Source organism: Opisthocomus hoazin, chromosome 2 (genome assembly GCF_030867145.1).
Source record: "Opisthocomus hoazin isolate bOpiHoa1 chromosome 2, bOpiHoa1.hap1, whole genome shotgun sequence".
NCBI classification, from domain to species: domain Eukaryota; kingdom Metazoa; phylum Chordata; class Aves; order Opisthocomiformes; family Opisthocomidae; genus Opisthocomus; species Opisthocomus hoazin.
Window position 1 is genome coordinate 98,085,740 of NC_134415.1, and position 20,812 is coordinate 98,106,551.

At 39.2% G+C, this 20,812-nt stretch overlaps 1 protein-coding gene across 4 annotated transcripts in view; it reads left to right on the top strand.

Moving 5' to 3' along the window:
- The window catches only part of COL9A1 (collagen type IX alpha 1 chain), a 73,072-nt gene that overhangs the window by 43,629 nt on the left and 8,631 nt on the right, over positions 1 to 20,812 (top strand). For 3 of the 4 annotated variants that reach the window (XM_075414577.1, XM_075414580.1, XM_075414581.1), the window contains 9 exons: positions 148 to 201; positions 1,306 to 1,350; positions 2,068 to 2,121; positions 2,228 to 2,281; positions 11,604 to 11,657; positions 12,418 to 12,489; positions 18,116 to 18,151; positions 18,268 to 18,312; positions 20,083 to 20,115. In XM_075414577.1, coding sequence (XP_075270692.1) covers positions 148 to 201; positions 1,306 to 1,350; positions 2,068 to 2,121; positions 2,228 to 2,281; positions 11,604 to 11,657; positions 12,418 to 12,489; positions 18,116 to 18,151; positions 18,268 to 18,312; positions 20,083 to 20,115 — 447 coding nt within the window. Of the gene's footprint in view, positions 1 to 139; positions 202 to 1,305; positions 1,351 to 2,067; positions 2,122 to 2,227; positions 2,282 to 11,603; positions 11,658 to 12,417; positions 12,490 to 18,115; positions 18,152 to 18,267; positions 18,313 to 20,082; positions 20,116 to 20,812 lie in introns of all 4 variants that reach the window. The other variant, XM_075414579.1, reaches the window with a different exon arrangement.

Consider the following 20,812-nt stretch of genomic DNA (forward strand, 5'->3'; position numbering starts at 1 on the left):
GCTGCCTCTGGCTTTATGCACATTATTGGGGTGATTGGATGAACTTTCCCATCCTACAGATCCAAAAGTACTCCAGCTCTTTCTTCCAGAAATAAAATTTTCCCTTTTGTTTGATTTGCATAAATTGCAACTTAAAATGTGTTTCAGGGTGAACCAGGAAAACCCGGAGCTCCAGGTGATGCAGGGCTTCAGGGACTGCCAGTAAGTATCTCATATTTTACCTTTGAAAGCTAGGCTCAGTTCAAACCACAGAAAGGCTATTTATAGGTCAGTTTGATGCTGATGTTGTAGTAATTTAATAAAACCTAAGCAAAGGGCCCAGAAAGAGTGAAGAGTATGCATACAGGGGAAATTCTGTGGTGTGTATCCAAAACTTTTGCGCAAAAGCCAAAATTTCCTCATGGTACCGTAGTGAAGAACTTGGTCTTACAGAACATTTGTAGCCAGTATACAGTTCTTTTAGGGTTTCTCATATCCGACACCCTGTGGATATTATGGTGCGACCCCACAATTAGAGCTGGTGTCATTGTATTGACTAGGGCAAAACCTATTCCCAGGGTGAGCTGGAAGAACTGACCTGCTAGTCTAACATACCTTAGATGAACAGTCATCTCCTTTTGATATTCTGCTGGCTCAGAACATCTGGAATGCATCGTGCTCATGCTTCTTTCTGAAGGAGTTGAGTTTTCTAGTGTATTCCCTGAGGTGAAGTTACAGGGAATCACTAGTGCTTTGTGGACTCTTAGAAGGTAATCCTCACACATTAACTGAATGTTTGAAAACTGTGTCAATGGTCAAAAGCTAAATAGAAACTGTTTTGAAACACTATGCTATAGGAGTAGTTGCTGTGAGGATGTAGTGAAGCAGCTGTATTAAAACAGAACTGGAAGTAAATTTGTAATACAAAGTGAGCTCTTAAGCTTGGAATAAAATTTGGTAAAAGCATGCTTGCTATGAGCTGTTGCACAGAAGGGAGGACGGGATGAAGTATATACAAAAGGTACCTGTTAAACTCTTTACCTTCAGTCTCAGAATACTGGGACCAAGAATCTATTTCTGGTCTAAGCCAGAAAAAGCCACAACTCCTCACTTTTCCATGCTCCTTTTGCCAATTTATGAAGTAGGAATAATACTCCTTGTCTGTTACTTTATAAATAGAAAGAATTCAAGCTTGGTCTGTTATCGGATAAAAGTGCTTCAATATCAAGTAAAAGGACTAGAAATACTTTGACATGAGAAGGATGTTTAACACCATTTTCAATCCCCTCGACAACAGATAAACACTGTAAATGTTATTTCTTTCAGGGTTTACCAGGCTCTCCAGGTGTGAAAGGCATTCCTGGCCCAAAGGTAAATAATCTTGAGTACTGACTTTCTTATAATACTGTATTTGTGCAACTTTATCAAGTTCTAAAGTACTCACTGAAATTATATTAACTTTCTGTTGTGGTAGGAGACAAACCTTTGGCTGAAAGAATTCAATGTATTCTTTTATCAGCTTCAGTCCTGTGCTTTTTCATGATTCTTTTGCTACATGGTGTGGTTTTCATGATTCCACGCATTAAGAAATACCTAAAAAATTCATGGAAGTCATTGCTAGAGGAGGCATGTGACATTGGTACCTTACTACAGTTTGAAATCAGAGATCTCGTAATAAGAATAATATTTATTGCAGCATCAATTCCAATTAAGTTTAAAAAAATATTGTATGATGGAGACTATGCAGCGCTTCAGACAATAATATTTGAGTTTAGTTTTAAGTAATTGAAACATGACTTTCTTCTGAAATTACATGGAATTATATTATCCCTCTGTGATTTGAGAGCAGCAGTCAGATCTATTTGGGATTTGTCAGTATGTAAACAACAAAAGAACTGAAATGTGACTTTCGAAAAATTAGATAGAAGGAATTAGGAGAAAGTTAAATGAAAACCAGAATAAAGGTGGAAGTTAAAAAAATGAATACAGGCTGATTTTTTTACACCTTATTGATTTCCATATTTTGTATTTTAAAATGGAACAGTAAACTGTTGGCTTGGCTAATATTTTTCATCTTTTGTCCAACAGGGTAATAGAGGTCCTCCTGGCGTGCCAGGTTTAATGGGAAATTCTGGTAAACCGGTAAGATCATTGATCTTATTCAAAAGATCTGGAAAAATTAAAAGTGTTGCATTGTGCAAAAAAATTACTTTTCAAATTTGTTGCGTTCTCCCTATCCCCAAAACAGGGTGAACAGGGACCAGAGGGTGAAGCAGGTCCAACAGGACCCAGGGGACCACCAGTAAGTGTTGAATAAATTTCTAACTGAGCATGTGGAATATTGCAGTGTCTCAAGTCATGGTTGCTTAAGCTAACCATGAGGTAAAAATATTATTCAGCACAAGTGCTGTTTTTTAAAGTAAATACTAGATGTTCTTTAACCCTCTTCTCTACCAGGTCGATGTGCATCATCATATAGGGAAATCCAGAAGCACATGTTCTATGACTGTTTGTGACTTTGGTGATAAATTGAATTTTAAACCTTTGTTTATATTATTGTGGTCTTTGTTTTTAAATGTGCTGAGTAAAAGCCTGAACAGAGGGAATGACGGTGGTTTGTGACAAGAGGGACCGAACTCCTGTTCTTCCACTGCAACAGTCAGCTCCTACTGCTGACGTTGAAAAGCTTGAAATCACTAGCTGTCAGTAGATCACTTGCTCTTTTCTTTAACTGTTTCAGCCTCTTAAAGAAGCTTGTGCTGTATGTTACCAGGCTTAGTTGTGTATTACAAGGTTTTAAACTTTAGACTAAATATTCAGAACATGAATTTTTTTGTCTAGGAGCTATTTCTAATGCATGTAATGTGAACCATGAGGCAAGGTATGAAGCGAAGGTAGCTGTTTGTCCTATCTAGTAAGGAAAATGCCTAGAGACTCTCCTCAGTGGTTTGTCTTCATACTGCTAAATGCCTTTTACACCCCCTCAAGTCTAAGAGCAGGCTGAGTGCATTCAAGTTGCATATGGGGAAGAGTCTCTTGCCTATGTTCCCAAAACTGTTCTTGGACATTATCTAGGATAGTCCAGTTCACCTGAGACAAAAGCATGCTAACCATTTATCATGAATGAGGGTGGGATGCGGCTTGGGCCTGTGCCTTGGCCCTTTCTGGCTGGCGTTATGAATGTCGCTATGGTGACACCAAGTACAGCATTTATCTCTACTTGGGAACACTGATGTAGTTTCTTTCACTGGAGATTTTGCTTAACTCTAGGAGGATTCGGAAGACTGGAGAAATTGTTTCTGGGCAGGTGGCTCACTGCAGGAAATAAATGTGCTAAGGAAGGTGAAGTGATGGCATTTGCTAAGGTGCGGCGTTGGAAGACAAAGGACAACTGTTCCTGAGGCATGCTGGGGTTACTAGAGAGTCTGCTGGGTGCAGATTTCTCATTCCCTCTAGAGTGGACCTGGCACGTATTGAGGTTACATAATGCTGATCTAATTTCCCTTTCCTTTTAATCCTTCTGTGAGAGATGAGAGGGTCAGTGATTTGAAGAAAATTTTCATATACCAACGTGCAGTCTGACAACATTGACAAATCTCCAGCCTCTGTAACCAATTGCTTTTGCAAGCTTCTTTCTTGCTACGGATACCCTAGGGATACTTTCTTGGAATTTTCTGAGCTTCTGCTATCATATGATGTTACAACAGTTTTACTCATGCAGTTGTAGGGATATCGTCATAAAGGGCTTAGAGAGTCGCTGAGAGGGGTGTATTTGTAAGAGTATTTCATGGATCGGGAATATCTTCTCTGAATTAACTCTTAAACATACAACAGCAGTCAGCCAAGTAACATTTCATTTTCTTCTGTTTTCTTCTGTATTTGCATTATTGTGTGCTAGATATATTAATTAATGAGATCACATTTATTTTAGACTGAATCTTTGTATGAGTGCTGTATTCACAGCTGCCTATGAATGATATAATAAGGGGATTTTATGAGCATACATTTACTGGGATGGAATACAGGTATCTTTAGCCTACCATATACACAACTTGCAAACATCTATTCTTGTTGTTAGTGTTTAAAAGTAGAGTGCACTAGAAAAAGTTTTCCGCACTGTTCTTCCTGAGTTGATATTTTGTATACTTGTAACAGGAATAAGAATTATAATTGAATCAGACCAAACTAATTGCCAACTCTGATAATGCACTGTAATCTGCTAAACTATGCTTTTAATCCTTCCAATGTGAACATGAATTTACAAAATCAGCAGTCCATAGAACAGGAGTTGACATGCAAGGTTAATTATTAGTAACCCTGTAGTCAGACAGAAATACTTAATGCAGATTAAATACAATGATTTTTCTGTTTGTCACTGTAGAGACAAGCAAGAATCTGGATATCTTGCCTTTATTTTCTCTGTGTTTACAAAGTACACTTGTTTTGGAAAACTCATGAACGTTAGAACAAAAAGCATAGAAGGAAAAAACTTCTGGTCAATATAAAATGGAGAAAGGAAGTAAATTATTGTTAATGAAGTTTGCATGTAGAACATCAAACAGTAGCCTGCTTCTCATCTACAGTTCCTTCAAAGCTGTAAAGAGCCTTGAATAATAACTGTGTTTAGCTTCCTTCTGTTCAAGACTACAGTCAGCATATGACTGGCATGGCTTTCTGTTTTCTTTTTGGGAACACTGGAAAAAACATTACTTCTACACAAAAAACTGGAATGATCAGCATGTTTTATTCAGGAGGGGCACAGGATTGGATTATTGAATCTCAATGAGTCCAGTTTAAGTTTGTATTTATTTTCAGTGCAGAATAAGGAGTGTTTTCTCTTTCTTCTGCAGCATGTGCATGTAGCAGATACAGTTAAGCCTCAGCTTTTAGGACTCTTCCCTTACATTTCCAGGAAAAAAAATACCTGCTGGTAAATATAATTCTACATGCCATGATTTTCAAACTTCTAAAGCAGAAATTTTGAAAATAGGTTGAGAAAAGCTTTTATAATTGCTCTAAAGAGAATTTTTGTTGTGAATATTTTGTATATTTTTCAGATTTTGAAATTTTCTCACAACTTTAAGATTTGATAGTTTTTGACCAAAATTTTATAACCAAACACTTTCAAAGCCTGAGGATTTTATGGCTACTGTTCACCTATTTTTCTTGTCCTTTTCCTTCCTATTTTAAATGATTCTCTTTTGCACTCACCTCAGTTCTTTTCTTTCTGCTTTACCCTGTGTTCCATTTCACTCTTGCTATAGCATGCTCAGGTAGAAGTCAAGAGGGGCTGGGCTTCTTCACTGGAGTATGAAAAAACCTTGATGTTTTGCAGGATATGGAGAACTTCAGTCCTTTAATGTATTGCTGCATGGCAGCAGCCACATGAGAGATCCTCTTCACTTTCCCCTTTCACTTACCCCTGTTCTTCACATTAATGCTGGGGAAAGACAGCATTGCTGGTAGCTCCAGGAGGGCCAGAACTGTAGAGGAAAGGACCTTCAGTGAAGGTTTGGGGGGGGGATAACAAGGCTGACTCTGCTAATATGGACAGTAGGCTGGCGTCCGCGCTAGGGAAAAACAACATGCCTACATTTGTGTTATATTAAAACATTGCTTGACTTTTCAGCTTTAGCTGCTTGCAAAAGACATCTTTTTGAGAGAAAATTTTCACTCCAACTAGTGTGTAGTTTTTTGAGGAGTTACACAATGGAGTGCTATTAAGCAATCATCAGTGCCTGTGTGGGACAAATTAATGCTTCTGTGCTGTTTACCAAATAGTCTTTAGTATCTTCTGGCATAAATCATGTTATTTCGATGTTATTTTCATTATTAAACAACTGTTGGAATGTAGTTGGAACAGTGTTGTTACTAAGCAGCAGATTCAAATTCTGGCCTTTTGTGAGTCTGTAATCATTTACAGTTTCACAGGGAAGGTACTAAATGGTTGAAAACAAGATAACTAGTTCTAATGAAAAATAGGCAAACTCATGTGTTAGGAGACTCTTACCTCACTGCTGACAAATATCCCTAGGAGAAAACTTCTTTCAAAAATACCATTTTAGTCTATCTTTGCTTTTCCTTAGAAAACTTATGTTGGCACCTGAGCAGAAAAAAATAAGTTTTACTGTTCTTTGTTTAGTTTAGTATTCATTTGTTCAGTAAAACAGAAAAACAACTGGAGTAACAAGGAAATTTTGTCTTTTGTTTATGAATCAAACATATTCTTCATTCCACTCTAATTGTTTTGTTGGTTAACCTTATGTTTGCTTCACATTTGCTAGACAATCCAAGTAATTACCAAACTCATTTGTGATTTAAACCTTTCGAAGCCAGTCATCATGGCAGGTGGCCCACAGGAAGCAATTCTCAAACATTGGAGTGTCATTCCTAATCAGTGGAATTTAGTCATGCTCCCTAAGCTGCTTAACCATTTTCTTTCAGATTTGCTGAGATTTAGTAAGATTTAGTTTTTCATATTGTGTCTGCGGAAATTACTGACCCCTGCTCCTGCTTTTTTTTCATCCCTTCTTTTTCTTCAGCTATTTAACCTTTGAATTGCTAACATTTGGAGAACGTGTACCTCATCCTGTGGTTTTGCAGTGAGAAGAGAGCTTGGAATGTTTGAGTAACCATTTAACTTCAAGTTCAGTACTTACCTAGCAAATTGAGCAAACTTGATGTATATGCAGGCCAGCACATATATGTTGTTAAGGATTTAGGATGGAATACATGTTTCCCTAACATTAGCAACAGAGGTTAAGTACCTAGCTGCCTAAGATTTGATACCATAGCCACCTCTGAGGGTCCCTGGTTGTTTGGGCTGACTTGCTCTCTTGAAGGTGTTTTTGTCTCTGCTCGTTACAGAGAGGGAGCCTGGAGAGTACCTTGGATTTGGTACTAAAATGTCAGACAGTCCCAAGTTAGGTGAGAATACTCTTTTCAGCATCTTAAATTACTTTCAGCTAAACGGTTTTCTGAGTCTTTGAAGTTACTTTTGTCTTACCTACCCTGAAATGTATCTTTGGTTACCCTAACAATTATTACTAAAATCTAACTTTTCTATTGTAGTCTTTTTACATGGCTTCAGCTGAAATAATGGGTGATTTTCCATACTTGGTAATGGCGTAGTGGTATTGGTAGTGTGGTAGGACATGTTCTGTATCTATAATTTCAGAGGTGTTCCACAAGTGGTGAGTCATAGTTTACATTAAAGATACAGCTAGAGGGGTTAGCATTGCAGTCAACAGCACAGTCAAAAGAACAAAGTGGATTTCCATCCTACCAGGTACACTTTTTATCCAGTAAACCTAAGCCTCTGGGTGGATGTGACTAAACTTTCTGACCTTGCACAATTCTGCAGCATGGTTTGTACAGAGTAGCACTTTCTCCTCTCTCACTTACAGACTACATATCCCAGCCAAACCTGATTAGTATCTCCAAGACTCTCCAGTTCTTATGCTATCCACCCCGTCTTTCCAAACTGCATGGTCAGATTCCTGTCTGCCACCTCGTTCTTTACCCCTCCAACAACAACTTCCTTTGACTTTTGGGCATGCTAGACCTCTGGATGTCAGCAGATATCCCATTGCTGGCTTCTCCTAAGCAGTGTAGACAGTAACCTGGGTAAAAAATGGACTTGTTAATGAAGTTAGTGTACTAAAGCTGTCCTAGACTTCAGCTAACACTGTAGGTGCAGCCGGTGTGAGAGGGCTCTGTCCTTCATACTTGGCCACAGTATCACTCTTGAAGAGAATGGCAGCTATTGGGCTGCTGCTTGTGCCCAAAGCATGACACAGTTAAGAGGAAGGTACGTTTCATGCTACACCTATCTGTTACAATTGTCCTGAGCAGTACAATTTAATTATTCCTCTCTGAAAAGTTCAAAGGTGCATTTAAAATCTCAGAGAAAGTTTTTCTAGCAAATAATAGTTTATGATTTTGGATGTTTTAAGTACTGTACTGAAGGTCAAAGGAAGAGGTCTGTTGATGCTTCCATGGATAAATACTTGAACTTAAGTAAATAATTCCACTGAGATTTGGGATGAAGAAAAATTATGATAAAGTCTCGCAAGCATATAATTGATAAATGGGTCACATTTTGCAAACAAAACCACTTTGGAACACTAAGTTTAAAAAAGTTAATTCCAAAATGTACATAATTTGTTCTTTTTTCTTCTGCACAAATTTAATTCTCTATGGCACTGCTATTGAATATGCTAAAATTGGTATGACATATATTGTAAAAACAAAATTCTTAAGTAGAGGAGAGTTTATTACATCATACACTGTGAATTACCTGTGAAGAGATTCTAATTAGTGTTTTGATTATCTGGGCAGCAAAGTGAGATGCAAATTACCTGGGGCATATTCTCATTCTTGTTATTGTTCCACTCAGTCAATCAACAGGAAATCAATAAACCAGTGAAAGAAACTGTTTTAGCATGAGAATGCATTCTGTAACTGCTTGTGGGAACTCACAAAAGAATCAAGTCTTCAGATTTTCAGTGAGGATAAAAACCATCCCAGACAACCTAAAAGAAGGTCTACTGTAAATCCTGTAATGTTCCCTTACGTACGTTACATTCAGAGGCTGAACATAGATCTAACAGAACTGAGAGAGAGACTTTATATCTTCATTTAAACGTACTGAGTGGTCCGGAAGTCCTGCCTTGGAACAAAGGGCAGGTAGGTTTTGTTGTAACCACAATCTAGCACATCAGCTGTGGAAGGGCAGCATCCTGGTACTGTTCGGTATTGTGGTGCTGTACTACCATTTCATACCCTACCAGTTCGCACGTGCCTTGCGCTCCTTTAGGAGGATGACCCTACCCCCAGCAGTACTCTCATGCTAAGTGATAGAATACTTAACAGAAATCAGTTATCTAGACTGTTAAAATATTGGAGCAGTCCTTGGACATGCTTTTGGTCCACACCGTCTAACATCATTGACTGAAACAATCTCTAGGCTGTGGCCAAGCTTTGGAGTACTTCAGGGGCCCTTTACAGTGATAGTATGCATGCTGCCTCCCTTCATTGTACGCCAGGAAAGTTTACCAGCGTGGGTGCAAGCCAGTCTGTCCCAGCCCACTCTAAACTAGAGTAGCTACTTCCTCTCTTCAAGCGTTCCGCCTCTAGGAAAAGTAGGAATTTTGAAGTGTGTCAGAAGCGCATAAAAGAGATTCTGGTCTTTGTCTTTGTTAGTTTGTAAAACCAGTGCAACATGCCCATTGACTTGTGAGTGGCCTGCAGCTATGGACTGTGTTACATATAGGGCCACTGCATAAAAAAGGTAGGCTGAGGTCATCGCCAAACCGCCTTCTGTTCTAGTTATTGCCTATGAGTAATTTAGAGCACAGAGGAAGGTTTTATCTGGCCAAGTACAGATGTCAACACCTGAACCAGTTATTAAAGACACGCTCTTATAGGCTGTGGGGAAAACGTAGATGCTTCTAGGACATGACTCGTGATGTATTTTAAATGTTTATGTGAGGACATTTCACGATGCCTTTTTGTTCTCCATCCCCTTATGAAGAGAACCAAGAGTAACTAGCTCAATGTAAATCCTACCCCAGGGCCATTTCAGTCAGGTATAACTTGGAGGAAGCTTTACAGTCTTTGAAGTTATGCCATGGGCCAGTGGGATTCCTGATTGTTTATTGGGTTACAGCTCCCCTCTTGCTTGCTAAAACACAACTCTTGCAGATCTTATAGTGGTGGCCCTTAATTTGAAGTAATCTGTCCTTACAGACATAATGACAGTGTTTAAGGAAATACTATTGTTTTGTATTCCGGTCTTCTGTATAATAACCTTTTTTACCACCTTGGAAAAGCATTGGTGTTTGGAACAGTGCCTATAGCGTATATTTGACAAAAGATTTTTTTTGCATTTAAAACAAAATGGAAGATTTTTTCTTACATTCTGCATGACTAGCAGAGCCTTTGATGTGCTTAAGAGGTTTCTTATATGATTTTAACTCTATGAAAGGTGGCATTGCTTTTGTTTTATAGCTGTATAGCAGTGAGACATGAATGTTATGACATATATGACGAGTTTCTAATACTGATCATAATTTTATTGCTCCTTTTTCCTGCATCAGAAATGTCGTAGTATTCCAGGTCAGAGAAATAGTACAGAATCATGTGATTAAATAACAGATTTTCAAAAAAGTTAATGCATGTTCTGGGTTGTAGGATGAAGGTGATGGGGGCGGGCTTTTTTCTTTTTTTTTCTTTTTTTTATGAAACATAAAAAAGCTTCTAGAAATTTTTCAAAGTGCTTTAAAAAGATAGTGATTTTAACACTGTAGGATATTTCAAAGGAAATGAATGGAAAAGTTTGTTTGTTTGATTCTCTGATCTCTCCAGGATACCTAATTATTTCTTGAATTGTAGAGCTAGTTTTCCTAAGCTTGTGTGAGAAATTGTCATTGCATTTATGACCTGGTGTAAAAGGCCATGTCTGCCATCTCCTTTTGTTGTTCAGTATGACACAATATTTCACAATGTTTTTCTTATTCGGAACAAAATGTTTGTATTTAAAATTATCCATTATATACAGTACTGAAATGCTTAGATCTGCTTTTATCTGAAATTTTCTAAGTTATGTATGACAAGTTATCTACTTACATATCTAATAACTTCAGTTCTTGATATTTTATGATCTTAAATGCTATATCATGCTTTTATAGCAAATACCCCTTATGTATTCACACAGTGGAAGTAAGAAAAGTGTCTCAAGTGAGACTTAGGCTTGTGTTGAGACAGTGTTTGAATTTATCTGTATGGGTGTATATCTGTACAGGTGAGAGTAAATGTATAAAACTTACTGAGCTGTTCTCAAAGGTTTTATCATAAGAGACAAAACCCTTTTGAGAAAGGTACTTCGTTTGAAAATTGTTTAAAATCTTTGAAAATGTGACTCAATGTCAGGTTTACCCAGAGCATATGTTCAAATGGCTGCATGAAGAGACGGGGTTATAACGCTAATGTGAATATGATGATCTGAATGGAATAACATATCTGAAGTGAACATACAAAGTAAAAATCCAGTAAAAAGCATATTTATACTTAACACTATTATGAATGAGGATTTTTAAAGGTTACTCTTCCCTATAACAGTCCACATTTTTTTTTTAACCTAAATGAGTTTGTTAAGCATGACTTTTGCACACACTTTTCACCTTTGTCCGTTGTTCATGTGAGATCATGGTCTTTTAAGTATGTGGTCATGTGGGAGTTCAGTTGATGTAACTAAGCAAAAGCCTGGAGCTAAGCATGCACATCAGGGTTGTCTTAGTGAAATAAATGTGTTCATGACAGGTAACTCTCAGGTGCGATCCCATGAGGGGGACTTGATTGTTCATAATCACTCAACAGAATGAATTAGTTGAATCATTTGATGCCACCTAAATATTGTATGCCATTGTTAACTAAAAACGTTTACGTTTCTCAGGAAGTTTCACTGTTTTACATGCATGTGATATTTTTGCACTTAAAGTCTTGATTAAAGCCAAATACCAAGTAGTGTAATTCACTAAACATCAAGAAAAAAAAATCATACTTTATTCCATGTTCACAGAAAGTATTTCAGGAAGTAATGATGTCCTTCTGTTTCCTATAAGGGTAGCAGAGGAGAGCCAGGTCCTGCGGGTCCTCCAGGTTTACCAGGGAAATGGGTAAGCTGTTTATTTCCATTTTCAGTGTTCATGTTTATTTTCAAGGAGCTATGGTATCATCTGGAACTACACTCACCCATTTATCCATGCAGGGAACTGAAAATAACGTTGAAACGAGCAAGGAGTTTCTTTTTCAGTCCTCTGTGACTGTGCTAATATTAGATAATGCTGTTTTAAAGTATATGGAGATGTGTGGAACTTCTTCTTCTGTTTAAAAAAAACATTAATCCTGTGATGTGCAAAGCTGGTTTGCACACTGTGTGGGCTGCGTGTACTTGGGGAGCAGGAGCAGTGAAAGACTGGCTTTCTGCTAACAGCTACGTGAAACCAATGAACGGAGCAGATTATGAATGCCACCTTTTACCAGTGCTCCAGCAGTATTTACACAGTAACAGTCAGAAGCATAGCTGGGGGGGGAGGGTTGGCTGAAAGAGCCTGCTGTTACAGAGGAATGTGCAAATCACAGAGTGCAAGATCTTAGGAAGTATTTTTAAGAGAACCAGGCTGTCGTCGAGGGACTGGAGGATGGAAAGCCCTGTAAGCCACTTCTGTTGTGTCTGACAGCAAGAAAATCATAAGAAGATGCTGTTTAAAGTGCTGTATTTTGGATCAGCTGTATTTTCATCAGATAATTCTCTTTCATCAAGTTAGGACTGTTCTGGGAATCAGATTCTGCCCCCTCTGCTTGTCACGGTATGACCCTTAGCTGTTCATGCTAAAACAGTTTGAGTAAGTTTACATCCTTGACTTATTTTCACAGGGTCCCCAGGGTGATATTGGACTTCCTGGACTGCCAGGTCCTCCAGGCCTACCTGGCGGTAAGGGTGACCGGGTAAGAAACGCACTTATATATACAGACTGCAGTTTGACGTCAGGAGTGAATACAATAATCAGAGCATTGTTTTCAGTTTTTAAATTAATTAATGTCTGGTTTCTTGTTTTGTATGTAGATCTGTTAACTGCTTGAAAGTGGTGCTCTAGGTGCCCATTAGATGCTTGTAGCTCATAAAATATACAGGAAAATCTTGACAGTCTTACTTAAGGAATTGAAATAAGATTTCTGGCATAAATATTTCATTTTTTTTTTGAGTTTGAATTATTTAAAGACCTAAATTTTATTGCAGATTGACTCAGCGAGAACTGCAATTAAAACTCGGGGTCTCTGGTCAGTAAAGAGCTTTGGAACTTCAGCCCTGTCTACAGTAGATACAACACCTTTGACATACGTCTTAGGACCTTCTATGGCAATGCACAGGCTAATGCAGCTATTGAGACACAGAATCACAGAATGTTAGAGGTTGGAAGGGACCTCTGTGGATCATCTAGTCCAAACCCCCTGCCGAAGCAGGGTCACCTACAGCAGGCTGCACAGGACCTTGTCCGGGCGGGTCTTGAATATCTCCAGAGAAGGAGACTCCACAACCTTCCTGGGCAGCCTGTTCCAGTGCTCCATCACCCTCAGAGGGAAGAAGTTCTTCCTCATGTTCAGACGGAACTTCCTGTGCTTCATTTTGTGCCCACTGCCCCTTGTCCTGTCACTGGGCACTACTGAAAAGAGTTTGGCCCCATCCTCCTGACACCCACCCTTGAGATATTTAGAAGCATATATTAGGTCCCCTCGCAGCCTTCTCTTCTTCAGGCTGAACAAGCCCAGCTCCCTCAGCCTTCATCATAGGAGAGATGCTCCGGTCCCCTCACCATCCTCATAGCCCTCCGCTGGACTCTCTCCAGTAGCTCTTCACCTTTCTTGAACTGGGGAGCTCAGAACTGGACACAGTACTCCAGATAAAGCCTCACTAGGGCAATGTAGAGGGGAAGGAGAACCTCCCTCGACCTGCTGGCCACACTTTGCTTAATGCACCCCAGGATGCCATTGGCCTTCTTGGCAACCAGGGCACACTCCTGGCTCATGGTCAACTTGTCGTCCACCAGCACTCCCAGGTCCCTCTCCCCAGAGCTGCTCTCCAGCAGCAGGTCCACCCCAAGCCTGTACTGGTGCACTGGGTTGTTCCTCCCCAGGTGCAGGACCCTGCATTTGCCCTTGTTGAACCTCATCAGGTTCCTCTCTGCCCAACTTTCCAGCCTGTCCAGGTCACGCTGAATGGCAGCACAGCCTTCCAGTGTATCCACCACTCCTCCCAGTTTTGTGTCATCAGCAAACTTGCTGAGGGTACACTCTCTCCCTTTGCTCAGGTCATTGATGAAGAAGTTGAACAAGGCTGGGCCCAGTACTGACCCCTGGGGGACACCACTAGTTACAGGCCTCCAGTGAGACTCAGCACCGCTGATGACAACCCTCTGAGTTCAGCCAGTTCTCAATCCACCTCATCCAGCCCACACTTCCTGAGCTTCCCTAGGAGGATGTTATGGCAGACTGTGTCGAAAGCCTTGCTGAAGTCAAGGTAGACAACATCCACTGCTCTCCCCTCATCCACCCAGCCAGTCATACCATACACATGCAATTGCAGGATATAAGTACCTCTTCTGATATCTTGTTAGGAGAGAAGAACTGGGCCCTAGGGATCTCACGTACCTGCAGAAGATGTCTGGCTTTGCTGAATAAATGTCAGTGGCCAGTATATAAAATCAAAAAATGTTCCTTATGTTCTCTTGCTTATAGGAGGATACAGAGGAATTCACTCACCAAACTTCAGACATTTTTGTTATAGAATTAGTCAGTTCTACACTGTGTTTCATCCTTCTTACTTGAGGCATCTACTTCAGTATTAAATGAACTGCCATTGTGAAGTGCCTCTTACTTTCCACTGACAATCGAGGAAGTACAGGACTGGTAGTCAGACATAGGTATCACTGCTTTAGATGTCTTCGTTTAAACAGAGGAATCCTGCTCCTGGTATGCTCCCGGTATACATCGTGGAGTGGCTAGATAGGACTTGCAGTTATTTTTGGCATTTTTTTGAAAGCTGCTCAAGTACTTAAAAACAAGTTTCTAAGACAATCTTTGCTGTTGAGGTGTTTTTTTCATGTGTTTGTTTTTTTTGTTTTTTAATGCTGAGATCAGGAACACATGTTTCTAGTCAAATGTAAGAACTGACATAAAGCAGTGTCTTTTTGTTAAGTTGGTAATGATTCATACTTTAGACTTCTCCACAGGGAGACTGAAGGTACCTGAGGAAACAAATCTGGAAGGAAAATAACTAGTATTTGTTGCAGTGCTGACGATCTCCCTCCAAAGATGCCTGGTTTTCCTCGTTTACCTTATAAAAGGTCTGGACCTCTAAGATGAGACCAGAATGTAAGTGCTGTAAACAGACCCAGTGAGATTCAGGATACAGCCAGGAGGTTTCTGTTTATCTAACTGGCATACGACAATATCTTATGCCTGGAGGTTTTTTTTAAATCCTAGGGTCAGTTTAATGCCCTGTGCAAATACCTTGAAGTCCAAAAAGCTGTGCTAGCAATTTTCTCATCATGTGATTGCTTTTTAGCTTTCCTGTTTTGAGGCAAGTGTCCATTTCTTTTTCTTCGGTTGCGTGGAGACTGGAGTGAATTTTCTGGAGCAGGCTTAACAGGGCTTCAGCTTTGCCAGTAGCACTGATCTGCAGTATGTATTCCAAGTCACAAGCCTGAAGAGCATTGTGCCACTCCTTTCTCCTTGCAATATATCCTTTCTCTACCCTGTTCAACTTGCAACTGCATCTGTCTTAACACAGAGCCAAACATCCTTGTCAGGGTTTGGAAACAGGTATCGCTGTAGCCTGTTAACCCTAGTCTTTGCATCAACCACTGCTATCAGTAAGTTCCACACTGAAGTAACCTTTCTCCCCTTCCTGATTTCAAAACTTCATTGTTTTGTAAACAGGAATTCTAGAAAGTTCTGTTGTGAAGCCCATATGTGCATGACAAGAGTTGATGTGAATAGCAACCAGAAGCCAAGTAAATTCACGAAATAATATATTCCATAAGTCATTCTTGATCCCAAAGCCGTTAAGATTTTGGGTACTATCTGCTGGCACCTTGTCACACGTGGACGATTTTGACTGCTTAAAGAACCACCGCCGAAGGTATCAGCAAAAGTGGTTTTACTGAAGTACGATGTTGTAAAAGTGAGACTTCACAAAGTTTGATGGCAAGGTTCACTCTGTGACTTATTGCAGAGGATATAATAATGATTCAAAATTACCGACACAAAATCAAAGTTACCAATACAAAATCTTAGTGCACTATAATGCAAGGTTATGCATGATATCAGTCACTTACCAAAGATCTGCAGTTGGTAAGGGGTCTCAGACTCAAGGAGTAACCTTGAGAGGCGTCCCAGGTCAAAGGGAGATCATCACCGTGCAGCCAACTTCGTAGCAGGTAGAGCTCAAAAAAGGCTGACTCAGGCTGTCATATTTATGCTGTAGAGTGGTTGGCTCCTAGTCAAATTACATGCGATGGAAGAGGGAGGTGTGCAACTCCCTGTACCCGCAACTTTCTTTGTTCCCGGACAAATGAGTCTTGGAATAGCCACCGACTATTCATGTGTTAATTGCATGGTTGGTGTTCCAGTTTCCAAGCCCATATGCATCAGTGTTCACTGTGTCACCCTGTTCCTGTGTGAGTTTTCAGAGAGCAGGTTGGAAGTAGAGAAATTCTTGGCCCAGTTATGGCCTAGGCCTTTACTTCCTCTGGAGCCTGAACCAAACTGCCACCAGTTTGGTCAAGGAGTCAAGTGCACCCATCATGCACCTGACATATGATAGCAGAGACAGCAATATGAAACGATGTTACAGCAATGGGTCACGCTTCAGTGAATCTCACAGAGTGGTTACGAGGATATGTTACAGATAATGGCCAAATCCCGGCATTCGCCACTTACACTGTTTCTAATTCACATGTTTTGACTTGGTGGCAGACACTCCGGTTCTGTCCGTTTTAGTAAATTGAGCAGCACCAGGCCAAGACCCAGAACTTGGCACTGGAACACAATCCTTTTTACTGTTAGATAGGTAGTGTAGCCCCGGTACAGTTTTGGCTGATGTTGACTGGCAGTTCTGCAAAAAAAATCTCTGGGCATGGTTTGAGAGGCATTTTTACAAATAGATAAGTAGTATGTCAAAAAAGTGGATATTTTCATATTTTTATATCTTACCCTGTTGTCTCCATTGAAATTTTGGGGGTCAAGGTAGAATAGATTAAGATAGTTTCAGCTGTGATTTTTATGTATGCTAATGCAACTATTACAGGCCAAGTTTCACAGAAACAAAAGCTGCTCCCATCTCAACCTTATCTGTAGGCAGTTTTGTTGCTCTAAAGAAGAGTAAGTGGAGAAGAAGAACCTCCAACTTGATGTTAGGTTGGAAATCAGTGTCTTCTTGTGTGAGTAATTAGAAAACCTTAATAAGGCATGATTTTAAGAACACTTCATAAAAAACAATTTTGGTGTTGTTTGACGAAGTCAGAATGTTAAATAGGTCTGTGATTTCCACTGCTTAGCTTTGTGGGTAATTTAGTATTTTTTTTTTGTCTTCAGGAACATGAGAGCAAATCTGAATTCATGAAATTGTAGATGTTACACTGGTTTGTGTGTCCATATCTTATGTGAATTAAATGGATCTCTGAAATGGGAAAGATAACACTGTATCTCCATCCGTTTTAGAAAAAAAAATTCATGCACAGTTATAGCTCTTTTGGAATGTTTGAATGTGCACAGACTGCGAAGAACATTTGAGGATGGTGTGATTAGTTTTCTAACAGAACACAAATACTAAAATTTTCTTAAATAGTACACAGTTCTAAAAATTAAATACTTTTATTATAGAAACAAATTACATATGTTTGAAATTAATCAGGTCATGAATTTATTCCTCTTTGGTTTCTGATGGTCCACGCAGGTGTTTTGTTACAGGATTCTAAGATGAAACATCTTAATACTGTTCTTTTAAACAAAGGAATATTGACTTCAAGATACAAGCCATTCAGCTTTGACTGAAAGGATCAAAATTCTAGAGACAGTTCTGCTAAAAAACGCTGAGAATTAAACAGCAAGCACAAGAAGATTTTGACTGAACTTGTAGATGTCTTAGTGTGCTTATCTCACATTAGCAAGGCTGATATGGCCTACAGCAGTACAGAATACTTCATAGGGCTAGAAAAAGTCTTACGCTTACTGGATTTTTTGCTTATAACTTCTAACCAATTTGAAGAGCAGAGTTGTAGCTGCTGCCAGAGCATCTGCTATGTAAAGGGAAGATCTACTGTTTGACAGTCAGAATCTGTACCATCCAGTGCGGCAGTGGATTGTATGTTCCATGCTATTACTTGCCTTCAGTCTGTCACCTTAATTATATAGTAAGATTTAAGTGCTTTCAATGTCATTCTTTAAAATTTGCAGCTTTAAAGGTCTCTTGCATTAATCCTAGACAGTAGGGAGGATTGAAGATAATTTAGCATGCTTTTGAACATGCAGTTTCAAATGCTGAAATTGTAATTTTTATTCTTTAACATTTTAGGGTTCAGTGGGCGAACCAGGACCTAAGGGTGAACAAGTAAGTCATGTTACAGATTGTGGTACTTTCAGTTCACCCCACCAAATGCTGCAGTACATGATGTTGACTAAATCTGAAGGCTGACAGTATGTCTTTTTTGTCTTTTTTTAATATAGGGTGCAGCTGGAGCAGAAGGAGATGGAGGAGAAAAGGGTGACTTAGTAAGGCATGGTTTTCTCTTCACCCGATCTAATATTTTTGTTGTCATAAATTAAAACTTTAAAGTATTCTTGGGAGTGCTTCAAGCTTATGGTTTGAGAATTGAAAGTCACATTTCAGTTTTATTCTAACTGGGCATTGCAGAGCACAGCAGTTCTATTAGCGTGGTCATGCCATTCCTGCTGTTTTGTAAGCACTCGGAAATACACATATTCTGTTAGATCTATAATACAGTACAGGCTGCCTTGAAGGGGGTGTGTATGTACGTGTATGCATATATAGATACATCTGTAGATATACACCAAGCGCATATATATAAATGTGTATATGCATACACACATGCCCACACATAAATTCTTGGTGTTTGAAGCAGTAAGGATGAGGAGGTAGTTAAATTCAAGTGAAACAGGAGCACAGGTAATAAATACCCATAACAACTCAGACTTGATGGAAATATTTTGTATTGCCTTTATCTTTGGAAATAAGATGCAACAACTGGCTCTTAGGGAGAGAGAGAACGGTCTGGGAAGAGGCTGTGGCGCTGTGATATTGCTGGAGGAAGGTGTGTGTATATGGCAGGAGTGCGGCATGTTGTGAATTCACATGGGTAATGCCTGGGTCATGTGCCCTTGGGTAAAGAGGATTTGTTTTGCTACACAAAGAGAAATACATCAGTCCAGTGACTTCTATGAGGCCCCATCCAGCAAAACCAGAACTGACTCTTTCAAAAATTAGTAAACTGTTCCCCATTTAAAAAATGGTAGCCAGGTTGTGTGCTGGAAATGAACACTTGTTTTCCTACACTTTGCAGTTCTGAAAGGTTTTTAAAGTTAATTAAGAGCCCTGGTAAGCTAGATATCCAATAATGCAACTTTACCATCACTATACAGATTCCCAGGAACCAATACTATGGGGTGTTTACATGTGCTGCCAGTTAGTCTCTTTTAAACCGATAACAGTTGTTATTCCTACTTCACTTATGTTCATTAACAGATAAAGTGGCCTTTCTGACTGTTATAAACCAATTATTTCACCAACGACATTTAGGAACAGGGGAAATACAATTTTCAGAAATCTCTCCAAGAATACTATGAAAACAACAAAGAAGACGAGTTAATCTGTTTCATAGGTGATTACAAGATTTTGAAACTTTTTTTTCTGCCCCAGTTCAAAGGGAAAACTAAAAACTTTGAATAGTTGGACTGCTATTCTCAGTGAAGTGATAGAGGGATCTTGGGGTTGTTCAAGCCAGGACCAGTCTACTGGGAGCAGGAACTGCTAGGCATTTAGCTTCTTCACAGCACATTGGGTAGACACCTGCCTGGTTTGTATTGCAGTTTTGTCAGGGCTAACACAGCACTGTAAAATATAAGTAATTCTGTCAAACTAGAAAATCCTGATTAAGCAGTGCTTCCTCTAAAGGTTTCCAAGCAATCTACTATCTAAGATTGTCCGGTGCTGTAACTGTGGTTTGAGAGATTAGAGCCACGTGTCTATGATAAGCAACAGAAAACCAATTGTAATAAACATACTTTCTTATTTGCACCTTACAGGAATGTTTCTGAGAAAGGAATTTTACAAAAGAAAAAAAATCTGAAATTTAAGTTTTATTTCCAAATGAGTTGTAATTCGAGGTGCAATTTTGTGTAAATGAACTAAATATGTGAACTTTTTTTTTAATAGTGAAAAAAATTACGTCACGTTTACTGCATTTGTAATGTCTATGATAATGGAAACTTTCTTCTAATACAGTTTGTCTTATTTTTGGTTAGGGTGATATGGGATTGCCGGGAGCGAAGGGAGCTGTAAGTATAATGAATAGCACTGTTACAGAAATACAGACATCTAGGAGATCAGACAGATGGTTTTCTGATTTAAGAAAGCAAATACAAACAATGAGCAGAGATTTTTATCACAGTAAAATTGAATGAGTTGCAACAGCATTTCATCTGTTTAAATTTTGAATACAGTTAATATTTGAATGAATTAGCTTTGGAAAGGAATTCATGTCCTGAATTCTAAGCTCCTAAAAGAGAAGTGTTATTCAACAGCAATTTTCTGGCCAACTAAATTTTTTTTTTTTTGAAGGAAATGAATGCACTCTTTGTACAGTAGGTGTTGTATAGAAAGGAGGCTCAGTGCAATGGCTGCGTGCAGTCTGTAATCTTTACACTGTGAAAAAGCTGGCAGCAGGACTGTGATGTCTGTGAAAGCAGAAGTATTTATGGCCCAGATTCCTTTTTTCCTTTTTTTCTTTTTTTTTTTTACAAATAACAAAACAATAGCTTTGATGTGGAAGGTGAGCAGAAGCTTGTATGTCAACATAAGAAAAAGAATTTCAGAGCTGAACACGTTTTTTTACTTCAGGATCACTGAAGAATGGGATTGTTCCAGCAGCTGACAGTTTGGGCTGTGATACTAAAGTGTCAACAGTTCTGCCTACAGGAAACTGAGTCTGTAACAAGCAAACTATGTCTGTGTTCTCGGTGGCCTGTGTGACAC